The sequence below is a fragment of the Mycteria americana genome, chromosome 14 (genome assembly GCF_035582795.1).
Source record: "Mycteria americana isolate JAX WOST 10 ecotype Jacksonville Zoo and Gardens chromosome 14, USCA_MyAme_1.0, whole genome shotgun sequence".
NCBI classification, from domain to species: domain Eukaryota; kingdom Metazoa; phylum Chordata; class Aves; order Ciconiiformes; family Ciconiidae; genus Mycteria; species Mycteria americana.
The window spans coordinates 16,797,069-16,810,053 of record NC_134378.1 but is presented as its reverse complement, the minus strand read 5'-3'; the positions used below and the strand labels follow the sequence as shown (position 1 = coordinate 16,810,053).

The window sequence follows — 12,985 nt, the reverse complement described above, 5'->3', positions numbered from 1 at the left end:
GCTGTCAGCATGGGTGGGTGCTGTGGGGTGCAGGTGGGTGCTGTGGGTATGGGTGGGTGCTTTGGGCACGGGGGGTGCTGTGGGGTGCAGATGGGTGGTTGTGGGTACGAGTGGGTGCTGTGGGGCAGCTGCGCAGGAGCACCCATGCCCAAGCAGCTGAGGGGTGCAACACACAGCACCCCCCCACAGCACAGCGGGGATTTGGGTGGCCGCAGGCTCCGACACGGTCACTGGGTGCTGGGGGGTGGAGAGGCCGGGAGGACCCCGGCCCGCGGGGACCCCGGGCACTTGGGGGGATCCGGTTTTCCTCGGCATCGCGCTCCCTTCTCACGTCCGGGGTCTCCGGGGCTGGGGTTTGTGGTGCGGCGTGTTTGGGGGGGCCGGGGTTTGTGGTGCGGCGTGTTTGGGGGGGCCGGGGCAAGCGCCGCGACCGGCCATCGGGAAACGCAGGGTTAACGGTCAGCAACGGGGCGACCGGCCTAAATCTGGCGCTTATTTGGGTGCGGTGCCAAAAAAGACACGAGGAAGCGGAAGAGGATTTATTCCCACGCCGGGGCGGCCGGGGGTGCCCCGGGTCCCAAGAGCTCCCCGGGGAGGAGAGCCCCCGCGCTGGACGCGGCCCCTGGGGCTGGGCGACGCTGGGTGCCGCGGATGGCGGGGCGGATTGGGGGCAGATTTGGGGGGGATTTTTGCCACGGCAGCGGGGGAAGCCGGGCATCGGGTACGGCGTGGCCTCCTGGCACCGGGGATTGGCGGCTGCGCCGAGCGCAGGCCTGGGAAGCGTCGCCGGTCCTCGCCCCCGCTGCCGCAGCCCGGCTTTGGGGGCACCGCCGGGACGAAGAGCGTGAGCCCCGGCCCCGGCCCGAGGCTGGGCCGTCCCGGGAGGTTTCCTCGGCCACCGCCAGCCGCCCCCGGAGGAAAGAGAAACCCGGCCCCTCCTGCATCAAACCCTCCCGCCGAACGGCAAAATAACGACGATAATGGTAATAATAAAAAATCAATAAACATTTATTCGATACAGCTGTTTTTAATACATACAGTACATCGAGTTACCCCTCCGCGGTGCTCGGCGGCGCGGCTGTTAAGAGCTGCTGTTACAGTACTCTCCAACTGAGGATTTGTCAATGATTAACAAAAGAACAGATCGTCACAAATCGGGAGTTTATTATAAGATAGTTTACTGTTAAAACAATTTTATTTTTTGCAAATAAACACTTTTTAATATATATATTTATATATTTATATATATGGTTACAAGTGATAAATTGAAAATTCTTTTTTTTTTTTTTTTTTTCCATTTTCTTTTTTTCCCCAAAATACACTTATGCACTAATAACTGGCATCGACGAGAAACATTCGGATATGCCGTGGGATGGGTGTCACCAGGAGAGAAAGAAAAGAACAAAACGCTCCCAACGTTCACGGGCGCGAGCGATGCTCCAGGCCGGGGCAGCTGCGCCGCGGCCGGACTCGGCCCTCGCTCCCTGCCCCGGAGGGTGCCCGTGCCGGGGCGGCACAGCCGGCCTTGCCGGCACCCCGTGGCCGCGCCGAGGGTTTCCTGCCCATCGAAGCTTTCGGGGACGGCTCGGTGAGGTTTTCCCGTGGGGTCGCAGCCCGCCCGTCCCCTCGCCCACGGAGGTTTAACCCTTTCCTCGGGGCCGCGGGCGGCAGGACGGCGGCTCTCTGCAGCGGTGGAGCTGCGGTGTCACCGTCCCCAGGGCGCTGCAGGGGCAGGTGCCAGCCCGGGACGCGCGGGGCTGCAGCCGGAGGAGCCGCCCCGCAGCCCCCCCGTGCTCCGAGTCCCCACGCTCCCATTTACTCACCGTGAGGGACCCCCCCGAGCAGCGGGTCGGGACCGTGGGGGTGACACCGCTCCCCAGCGCCCCGTCCCCTTGGCGGGGTTTACATTAACCGTAAGTTATTCCCCGCTGCCGCAGGGGACGACCCTGTGGCTCAGGGCCCCGGTCAGTGCGCAGAGGGCAGGGGGGTGCCAGGCCCGGGGGGTCCCGCGCTGCCGGACCCGAGGGTCTCCAGACCCCTGCGGGCGAGGGGACGGAAGGGGAGAGGACGCGCTCGTCCCCGGTCTCGCCCCGCAGCCCCCACCCGCCCCGCCGGGTAAGGCGAGTTTCTCCCCCCGGCCGCTGCCTCGCCGGGAGCACCCCAACGGGCACGACCCAAGGGGCACGACCCGCCGGGCTCCGTGACGCCACCGTGGCTCGTCCCCGTCCCTGCCGTGGGGCAGGCAGCTGCCGGTATTCCCGGTATCGCTCCGGAGCCTTCCCTGGACAAGCAGGAGACTAAAAGATGTCTCATGGAGAAGACGGCGGTGGGAGAACATATTCCTCTTGAGTGATGACTACTGGGGGAAAAATACCTTTTAAGGGGAAAAAAAAAAACCCTGAAGATTTCACTTTCTTATAAAAATTTCCATTTGACCAAGGAGCCGCTTCCACAGGGGGCTGCGAGGAGCGTCTCCCAGCCCCGAGGGTGACGGGGGACAGCCCCAGCGCCGGGACCACCGCCCCCACCACCCTGAGCCCATCGCCTGCCCCGAGACCCCAGACCGTCCCCGGGGTCCCCTCCGGGACGGTGTCATCCCCGCGAGGCCCCTGTGGCTATCGCCGCTCCTGCCCCTCGCTCCTCGTTTGGAGACACTCTCGTTACTGCAGCAGCGGGACGCGTTTCGAGCCAGCCCCCGCAACGACCCCCCCCGGTCCAAGCCGGCCCTTCCCCAGGTCTCCCCCACCCCGAGCAGCTCCCGGCCGAGCTCCCGCACCGGGGCTCACCCCCAGCACGGAGCACAGTGCTGCCTGTTAATTTAATCAATGAGAAGCCAATTAATTGCATGTTAATGAGAATCGAGCCCTGTGGGAGCCCCAAGGGGAGGCGGTGGGGATTATAAGGTCAACGTCCAAACCAGCAGCCGGGGCCACGCGGGTCCCCCCTCCCCGGGCCAGGAGCTTTGCCGGGGTCTTTCCCCCGCGGTGGGACATGATTTCGGGATCCAGCGGCTCCCTCTGGCCCTTCGCGGAGATTTCAGTGCCAAACCCCGTGCCAGGTCCCCGGCTCTGCCCGCTCTCCCCTTCCTGCCGCTGCCTACACCCCCCGACAGCCACGGCGTGCCCCCCGAGCACCCTCCTCGGGTGCGGGGTCCCTCCCCGCCGACCCTTCCAGCGGTTATTGCTTCGGCGAGCGGGCACGGAGCTCTGCGGACAGCCAGCACCGTCCCTCGGGCTCAGCACAGCGAAACGCCATCGCCCAGGACGGTGTCCCCACGTCCCCGTCATGACAAAGACCGAGACGGCTCCGAGAGCGCGGGTCCCACAGTTCCTGGAGCTCCCCTCCCTTCCCCGGGGACGCAGGGTTTGTACCGGTGCCACCATCGAAACTAAGATCGGACGAAGCGCAAGCGGCAAACAGGCCGAGCTGCAGCGACTCGTTAAGCTTTCTCACTAATTGCTTCGAAGCCCGGCACAAACCAGCAGCGCTCGGGCAGCTTCCCTCGCCCGCAGGCACGTGCCCAGCTCGCGGCCGAGCGTGCCGGGCGATGCCGATGGTGGCATCCAGCTGCCGGGAGCCGTGGCCGGAGCAGGAGCATCGGCTCCCCCGAGAAGCCGCCCCGGCTTCAGACACCGCCGTCCCCTCCCTCCCTCCGTGGCCGTAATAACCTGCCAGCGGAGAAGGACGTTAATTATTACTGAGCCGCTCCTCGGAGCAGGGCAACGATACTGAGCCTCCGGCAGGCAGAGGACGGGCGGTGAAGAGCAGCGAAGGAAACCGAAGGTTGAGGTTTTAATTGATTAAAGCAAAAGCAGAAGCTCTCCTCCCCCGATGCCACCTTCCCAGCTCCCGCACGGGGAGGGGGAAAAATTGAATTAAGGTTTTCTGTTCTGTTACCGAGAGAAAACGTGCCCGTTTCCCAAGGACCGAGGTAGCCTGGTTTTTGTCTGGAGACAGACGCATCCTGGTCCAGGGATGGTTCCCTCCAGGCTGGAGCGAGGCGTGAGGACGGTGTTAGTACAGACACAAAGAAAAGCCCAGGGAGAGAGAACAAGCAAGGGACAGCGCGCCGCGCAGGGACCCCTAACCCCGAGGAAGATGCTCGGGGGCTTGAATGCATCTCGGGGGGGCCGAGAGTCACCCCACGGTGGGTCCCAGCCCGGAGGGACAAGGCGAGTGCAACACGCCCGCAAGCAGGACCCATGATTGTCACTTGATGCTGTCCCCCGTCCCTGTCCCACACCTCCCGCGGCTGCAGCTGGGTGACCGAAACCCCGTTCCTCCTTCCTGGGCAATCGGCACCTTTGGGATGGGGCGCGACGGGGACCCTGAATTTCCATCAGCTGGGCCCGCCCGCACCGGTCGGGCAGCTCGACGGCTGCTGGCTCACCCCGATCCCGGCGCTGCTGTCGCGGCGTTGCCATTGCCGCCGCAGCGCTCCGTGTCCGGCTACGTTTGCGACGACAACCTGAGCGCCGGGGCGCAGCTCCCGCCATCGCCGTCTCCCCGCGACGCTCCACGGCCCTCACAGCGTTCCCACAACTTTCGGTTAACCCCTCCGGCCTGACCCGTCCTACAGCAACCCCCTCTCCCATCGACTTCCAGGGGGGCTCACACCTCCCACGCCCCCTCTCGCAGCCGCAGCCAGCTCCGCCATCTCGGGACGATGTTTTGTTTTGCCGGCTCCGTGCCACGCTCCCTGCTCGTTCCTCTTGCCCGTGCCTCGCGCCGCCGAGACAAACCCCTGCACCGAGCCCGCCACGAAGCCGACGCGCCACGGAGCCGGTCCCTGCCGAAGCACGTCCCCTCTCGGCCCGAGGCTGCGGGGAAAGCGTGACCAGGAGCCCTACAGCATCCGCTGCCAGACCCTGCCGTCCCTCTGCCCCTGCCTGGCCGCTTGCGTGGGCCAAACAACTTTGGAAACATCGTCCCGGGAGCGGGGATGCGGGGATGCGGGGATGCAGGCAGGCAGCAGGCAGCACCACCGGCACGCAGCCCCCCGCCCCGGCACGCAGCCGCAGAGACCCCGTCCGAGGGGACCCCGCTGCTATTGCACTTTTCTTTCACTCAAGCGTCACCAGTTTGGCACAGGGGTAAGAGGGGAAGTCGCGGGCAGGGCGGGGGGGAAGGCAGCAGGGTCCCGCCGGGCAGGGGTGTGGGCAGAGGGGTATGTACATGGGCGGGGGGGAGAAGGGTCCAGCTTGCTTGATCCTGTTTGTTTTCCAGTGTGAAACAAGGTCCGTGACTTGTTTAAAGTGGTTAACTGGTATTTTCTGTCTCTTTTTTTTTTTTCTTTTTTTTTGTGTTTTTTTTTTTTTTTTGTAAAAAGGGGGTGAGTGGAAAGGGGGGGGGGGGGAAGTGGGATGGGGGGGGGACAGAAAACCGGGAGAGACCCCCACCCTGTTACCCTGGGCTGTAAACGAATCCTCGGAGACGAGTCTCTGAGCTGCTCATTTCTCGGGCATCTTACTGGCTCCCCCCTTCCGCTGGCTCGGGGGCTTGGGGATGTGCTCGTCCCCGTCGGGGCTGCCTCGGGAGCCTTCCCAGTGCTCGAGGGTTTTCTTGTGATTAGTCTTTGCTGCCACGCTCTCTCTGCCCTTCAGGGACGATTCTGGAGGCCTCTCCTTGGGTTTTCTCCCCCTTTTCTTCCCGCTTGTGCTTTTCTTTTTCTCTTCCTTGCTGGAAGAAAGCTGTTCCCTGCTTTTCTTTTTCCGGCTGGCCTCTGCGGAGGTTCGGAACCAGTTCTGCGTCCACGGGGTGACACGGGGGTTAGTGACCATCCTGGGGCTGGGCACCGGCACCGGCACGCACAACCCACGCCTCGCCTGCCCAAGCCTGGACCACCCCACGCCCCGGCTGGCATCACCTCCCTGAGGACAAGCTGGCCAGCGCTGAGCAGCTGCAACCGGCCTGGGGGTGCTGGGGACCCAAAAAGGGGACAGGACCCAAAAATCACCCCCGCCGGCTGTCACAGCATTGCTGATGCTGCCGGGAGCTGCCGTGCTCCGCTCTTGGCAGACACGGATGGATGGAGCGGGGCAGCCCGAGGACGGGCGCGTTGGAGCAGGGACCAGCCCGGACCAGCCCCAGCCGCTTCCTTACCTCTGAGTGAGCCTTGATGATGTGGTATTTGACCCCGCTTTCGGAGCTGAACTCCTTCTGGCACAGGAGGCAGCGGTACTTGCCCACCGAGTGGTCCCCCTGCAAGACAGAGCATCCTCCTGCAGCCCCAAGCAGAGCTGAAAATGCCCTGGAGGGGTGACCCCCCCACCCTGCTCCCCCCGCCAAGGGAGGCTGACGCTTGAACCTCAAAGCAACAGAAAAGAAATACTCATTTCTAAACCACCAGCTCTCTGCCGGCCCTCGCTCCCAGGCCAGGAGCTCACAACCGCATCTTCTGCTCTGAATTTCAGCCCATGCCCCTCGTGCCGCTGCAGCCTTGGCGGTGTCGGCTGTCGTGGCACCGGTGCCAGGCATCAAAATGCCGGGTCCTAGGAGCTCGGAGGGCAGCGAGCAGCAGGTTTTGCTGCCCGTGCATCCCCAACACCGCTCGTCACGTTACCGCCGACACCGCGTGCGTCCCCAGGCGTGCGGGAGGCTGACGGGGCCGATTACCCCATTTCTTCCCTGTCAGCAGATCTGCGATCTCCTGGGACTGAACCGCCATCTAATTTATGTCCAACAGACTCACCTAATTTTCCTTTTACATTGTCAAAGAGACGCAGCGACTGCTGGATTTCCGTCATTAGAGCCCTTGTGGGGATGACTGATCTCCCGGCTCTGCCGCCGTTCACGGCACAGGGGAGATAATGTGCTCTCTATTGACGAGGGGTTTATGGATGGGCCCCTCCAGGCAATATATACGCTCCCTGGGAATTTCTCCATAGCCGGCTCCGTGCTGTAAATCTGGAGTTAGACAGGTCTTTCATTTCAGGGCCAGGCAGGATGTGGGCAGGGCTGGCCCCGCTGCAGGCTGGCTTCAGAAATACTCATGCAAAAATCACCCCGGTGCATCAATCCCCGCTGAGGACGGGGCACTGCCTGGGAGCATCCTCCGCTCTCAGTAAGGCTTCATGTATTTCAACCAATTCTGCAGGATTTTACAGCAGCAATCACAGGCCAGCTCGGGAGGGGCTATGATTTATGCCAGCTTTGGCGGTGCACGCATCCACTGCAAAGCTAAATCCTCCGTAAGGGTGAGAGTCCTGCTGACGGCAGCGCGTGGGGGACGTGAAGCAGCAAAATCCCCCAGCGCTGACCCCCAGCACTCAGCCCCGGCTACGCTGGACTCGCCGGACCTGGAGGGTGCAGCTCTGCGGTTAAAGAAAATGCTTGTGCAAACGCCTGGCTGCTTTCTGTGCACAGAACCAGCCAGAAAATGGCTCCATTTTCTCTCGGAGACCGTTTGCTGGTGGGCTGCCCGCTGCTGCAGGCTAGCAAAGGAACTGCCCTGGTCTCCTGCGTCTGCACTTTTATCCTGCATAAATATACAGCTTCTTCTGCCGGATCTCTGCAGCCTATTTTCTAAATGATCTCATTAGGGGTTGATGTTCCAGCTAGTGTTGGAGGAGCGCGGGAGTTTGTGTTTTTAATAACCACGGGGTATGTATTGGAGCTGCCTCCTGGAAGCTCCATTCAATGGAAGCTGCAGCTGGAAACGTTTCGGGGTATAAAGCTTTACCAGCTCTTACTCAGTTCCAGTTTGAGGGACCTATGCTGAGCTCCCGTTCCCTCCCCCGTGGTGGCTGCAGGCCACCGGAGCTCTCTGCAGCCGGCAGCGTTGCTGCTGTCGAGCGAGAGGGCACTGGTCGCTGCACAGACCGGCCGCCTCTCCCAGCCTCAGCTCCATCCCCAGAGGCACCGCACCAGCGTCTCTCCAGCTGGGGAGACTGCCGGGCTTCCAGAGGGGCCGCAGGGCTGCCCAAATCAACGAGGAAAGACCCCTGATTCCCACCTGCCTCAGAAAATGTTCGGTTTCCAACCCCCAGCTCCCCGGCTCTGAGCTGCTGCGGTCGATGCGCGGCTGCGTGCGAGGTGCTGGCCACGCTGGGTAGCCAAAGGCTCGCAAACAACTCGGGGGTCGCAGAAGCCACGCTGGGCAGGGGCTGCTGCGGGACGGGGAGGCCGAGGCGGGAGGACGCGAGGCAGGCAGGCTCGCTCCTGCTGCTCCCAGCTCCGAGGCACTCGGTGTCTGGGCCCTCGGGCGAGACATCTGCATCGCAAGACCTCTCCTCCAAGGCTGGGGCGGTGGCTACGTCCCCTCCGTCGCATCTGCTCAGCTCGAGCCTCTCCGCCTTCAGCTGCCCGTGGCTGTGGGTTTGATCCTGCCCAGGAGGACGGCGCTGAGGGCGAGTGGCTGGACTGGAACGGTGTGACAACGGGCTGAGCGGTGACAACTCCACGGGCAGCAGCGTGGCTCGGCCAGCCCTCCCAGCCGTCACGATCCTTTAACCCGTGCCGTTGGCCCTTGGCCTGTTGCTTCCCAACAATCCTGGGGGAAGAAAAACCAAAACCTAACCCCATCTCTGAGCTGAGGCTGTAAAAGGCTGTAACCTACCTTGTTGCAGTTGGCCAGGTGAGCTTTCAACCCCGAGACGCTGGAGTAAATGGCTTCACAGCACTGCGGGAAGAAACAAAGCAGGGTTTGCCACAATCCCCCCTCGTCTCCGTGCCTTCCTCCGTGCCGGGGCCAGGAGCCCGCTGCGCCAGCAAGGCCACCGGTCCGGGCTAAGCAGCGTGAGGTTAATGCTCCGCGAGACGCGGAGGGCTCTGGTCACACGTTTCCTATTAGTGCTAATGGGAGTCATGTGGCCACATCCCTCTGCAACGGGCTGAAAAATGTCTCCCCTAAACATCTCTGTGGAAAACGTACATTTGCGAGCAGTCGGGAGGTCCTGCTGGGCTACAGGAGTTCTTGGAGCCACAGCAGACGCTTAACGGAGAAGAGAAATCACCCGGGCAGCAGCATGACCAGTTTCTGAGCAATGTCTTTTCAAAGCGCCTGTGTATGACATTAATTAGCCAGCGCGTCTCCCCCCGGCCTTGCGGTAACGGCCTCATTCAAAATTCCCATTAGCAAGGCTTTGTTTCAGATGATAAATCAATGGCCCAGCACGAGGGTGGAGTTCACCTCCCTGCCAGCTCAGGCCAAGGCTGCATGGACACGCACCATGTCCCCGAGGTCTTTGCCTGTCACGGGGCTTTAAAAAGAATGGCTTAAAACCAGCCTTTACTCTGGGAAAAGCAGGTTCTCTGCATAAAAAGGCTCCCGAGCACAGAGCGTGCAGCCTTCGCCCCGTCTGGATCTCAGGAGCTCCCCAAAAGCAGCTCCAGAGCCCGAACCAGGCAATGCTGAACCGTCAGCCCAAGGGCACCCGGGGAGGGCGGCCCGGTCCCTGAGCCCCGTGGCTCGAGCGCACCAGGAGGGTCCCAAAGGTGGGACAGGCTTCAACCAGGCATGGCAACAACCCCAGGGAGAGGGGCTGAAGCGAGGGTCTGAGCATCACTGCTAGCTTCGTCTGGGGCCCAACAAGAACCTGGCTTTGGTGGGTTTCTGCCCCGAAAACTCCCCCCTTCCTCCTGCAGACTGAGGCCAGCCGGCCCGGAGAAGAACAGAGACGGTCCTTACGTTGTTGGGACAGTTGATGTGGCCCTTCTCCTTCACTTCGTTCTTCCAGTTTTCCAGCAGCCTCGGATTGAGCTTTGGAAGCCCCGGTCGGGTGTAATTGAGCTGCAAACAATAGGAGATGATTAGCAGAGCGGCACGCACCAGTCCGGTCCTTGGTGGAATCCTCGCTCTTCACATGGGTCTTGCCCTCCCACCCCGGAGAAGTGAATTGGGGCTGAAAACTAGTTGGGAGGCTTCCCCCGGAGATGTCATCTCTCCCCCGGGCACGGCGCGGCAGGGGGGTGGCTGTGCCCACTGCCGTGCCACCGGCGAGGCGGCAGCCGGGCTGGGGGACGGCTGCGGGCAAGGAGCAGGGCAGGAGCCCCCCGTGCTGCAGCCACCTCCACGCGGTGCTGGCAAACGGGAGAGAGGAGGGTCCTGCTCCTGGGTCCGAGCCCCATCGCGGGGCCAGGCCCGGAGCGGGCATTTTCAGAGCATCGTGTCGGCGTGGCCCTTCTGCCGCGTTTCATAACCAGGAGAATAAACAACCCTGCACGCTGGGCAGAGGGGACGGACGCCAAGAGCGTCCATGGCTGCCTTCCACCGATGAATGGGCACAACCCGTTAAACAATGAAAGGCTCTTGTGTCTCTGCCTCTCCTTCTGGCAGGGCTGCTCTTTCCAAGTGCTTTTAATTACCGCTTTATTAGCGACTTTGAGGTTTAGCATAGCGGACCGGCCTTCCCAACTCCATTTCTGCATGTTCAGCACAAGCAAACGCGGCTGCGGCATCTCCGTGCCTCCCGACCACCGCGCTTGGCCCTACCTGCGGGGCCGGTCTCTGCCTGCCACCGTGTCACCGCGGCAAGGTCCGCAGGGGACACGGGGTTGCTCTGCCCGCAGTCTGAGCTGCCTGCCTGCCTGCTGCACGACCACGTCAGCACAACTCCCAGCCCAACCTACCGAGCTCTGCTAGGTCTGATGGATGTTGCTTGGGTCCCAAGCCCCCAATTTGCCCCGAGTCGGAGCAGGGCTGGGTGAGCTCGCACATGGCACGCTATGGCCGCGGGTACCCGAACGCGTGCTGCTCTCCGTGGGCACCTCCGAGCACGGGGCACGGCCGCATCGACGCATCCACGCTGGCCGGGAAGGCTACACAGACAAAAGGTGCTTGCAGAGAGGTGCAAACCCAGGCCCTGTTTGCGAAATATGTCCCTAGGACGCGGAGCTTGCGGTTTCCGATGCGGCGGGCTGGATTTCTTTTCCAGCTGTGATTTTTCCTGAACGTGCTGATAAAGCTGCGAATTTGCCTTTGTCCGCCTCCCTCCAACAGGCTGCTCCCAAACCTCCCTGCAAAGGGGAGCTCCCATCGAAGGCTGGGGACGTGGAGAGCTCAGACAGCAACCGCTCGTTCCCACCCAAATTTAAGTGATCCACAAGCCCCCGCAGCCCCCACCTCGGCACGCGGCGGGGCACGGCCGGAGAAGGGAGCTTGGGAAGGGGCAGGGGCAAAGGCCCTTGTGAAACAGCACTACGAACATCGGTAAGGACGGATGTGGAAAAATCCCCCGAGCCCCAGCGTGCTGCTATTCTGTCGTGCTTCGTGGCCGGGGGAGATGCCAGCAGAGCTCTCTGAAGCGCTGGGATGGTGCCTCTACCGACCGCTTGGTCCCCTGCCCGGGGAAGGCAACGCCACCTCCGGGGGAGAACACAGGACTCCGTTTTTGTCATTGATACCGAGAGCCAGGATGCCAAACGGCCTCCTTAATTAAAAACCAATCAATCCCACGAATGAGCAAACATTAACGGTAACTGCACACAGCCCCAGCAACAACCTCTGCCTCCGTGCGTCCCCGGGGAAGAGATGAGGGGAGATGTTCAGAGATGCGGACTCTGCTGCTCCGGCTTCCCACTCCAGAGAAAAATCCCTCCCCGCTCTCCTCCAACAGCCCTGCACAATAACATGCAAATCCCATGTCTTCCCGGGGCGCTGCGGTTCTGGGAATGTCAAAGTCATCTTTATGTCTCTATTAAGAGGGAGCCCCAGGCATGGAATATTTTATTTTTTTTTCCATTTATTTTCCTCAAACAGCCTGTAAGTGAAAATCTTCATGGCCAAATCATTAAACGACTACAACTGGTTTTGGCCGCAGCCCATCTCTTCTGAACAGTCGAAGGATGCTGGGGTGGGAAGGCTCTTTTTCTTTGACTGATGGTTTTATTTAATTAACTTTCATATTTCAATCCTCTCCGCTCCCTAGACAGCTCTCCCCTTCCCCAAAATATATTGCAGTAAATGAGAACCATGCAGGCTGCCTTGGCCCCGGCCAACAAACTCCCCTGGAAGCCTTACCGAGGTACCCAGCGTGAGGCACGGCTCTCCCATCGCCCCGCGGAAACCGCGGCTGATGCCGTCCGGGAGGCGAAGCCAAAACACACCCGGGGTGCTGGCCGGCAGCCGGGTCCCATACGCGGCTCCGGGCAGCTGGGTCACACCACACCGGCACTGCCGAGCAAGGGGAGGAAGGGCGGACTCGACCTTGCCGAGCTCCGGGTCCGCAGCTGGAGCTGGGATCCGGTTTGGCCCCACCAGCGACATGAGTCCGCAGGGCTCAGCCTGGCTCCCGCACGGATCGCAGGGCCATTGTTTTGGGGGATCAACCCGAGCCAGGTTCTTCTGCTCTGGAATTTATCCTGGCTCCAGGATGGGGTTTTCTTAAAAACTCAAGCCTGGAGATGACTTTTCCCCTTTAGCTTTATGACTGGCCTACGGCAGCCCTTCGCTCTGGACCCCCGTCACCCCACCGCACAGCCTCCGTGGCCGTCCCCAGCCCTGCAGCAACACCCAGACCCCCCAGCTGCGGGGAGGCCAACAGGGTGTTCGTTCTTGCACCCCTCGGAAGAACTCTGCACCCCTCCCTGCGCAGCACGGGGGCTGCCTGGGCTGCAGGAGCCCACCACCACCTCCGGCACAGAGCTCGCGGCGCCTTGAAACGAGCCACCCCACCTCGAGCTCCACAGGGAGAGCATCACACCACGAAACAGGGAGATTTCCATGGCGTTTTCTCCCCTCTTGCCTCTCAGATGCCTCTTCCCTCTGCTCGAGGAGGCTGTTTCTCTCAATCCAGAATGTGTAAGGGCATCGTCCCCCGCCAGATCCCGGAGTCCGCCACCGCCTGCCCGCACCACCGAGCTGGGAACCTCCCGGCCTCTCGCTCCTTCCGCGGCAGCCCCGAGACTGCTCATGGGCAGGCGATGGCCCCAGCGAAGGCCAGAGGAGGGTCGGAGGATCGGCATCGTCTTCACGGAGCTTCGGGAAAGGGGATTTTTCCCAGAAAAGCAGCAGGGGTGTGCCCTTCCCCATCTGACATCCCCAGCA

At 62.0% G+C, this 12,985-nt stretch overlaps 1 protein-coding gene across 8 annotated transcripts in view; it reads right to left on the bottom strand.

The window, feature by feature from the left end:
* Nucleotides 1–992: 992 nt before the first annotated feature.
* ZNF512B (zinc finger protein 512B) overlaps nt 993–12,985 on the bottom strand; it is a 36,468-nt gene continuing 24,475 nt past the window's right edge. For 7 of the 8 annotated variants that reach the window (XM_075517036.1, XM_075517038.1, XM_075517035.1 and 4 more), the window contains 4 exons: nt 9,629–9,730; nt 8,558–8,620; nt 6,103–6,201; nt 993–5,744 (listed from right to left, as the gene is read on the bottom strand). In XM_075517036.1, coding sequence (XP_075373151.1) covers nt 5,451–5,744; nt 6,103–6,201; nt 8,558–8,620; nt 9,629–9,730 — 558 coding nt within the window. In that variant the 3' untranslated portion in view covers nt 993–5,450. The remainder of the gene's footprint in view (nt 5,745–6,102; nt 6,202–8,557; nt 8,621–9,628; nt 9,731–12,985) is intronic. The other variant, XM_075517033.1, reaches the window with a different exon arrangement.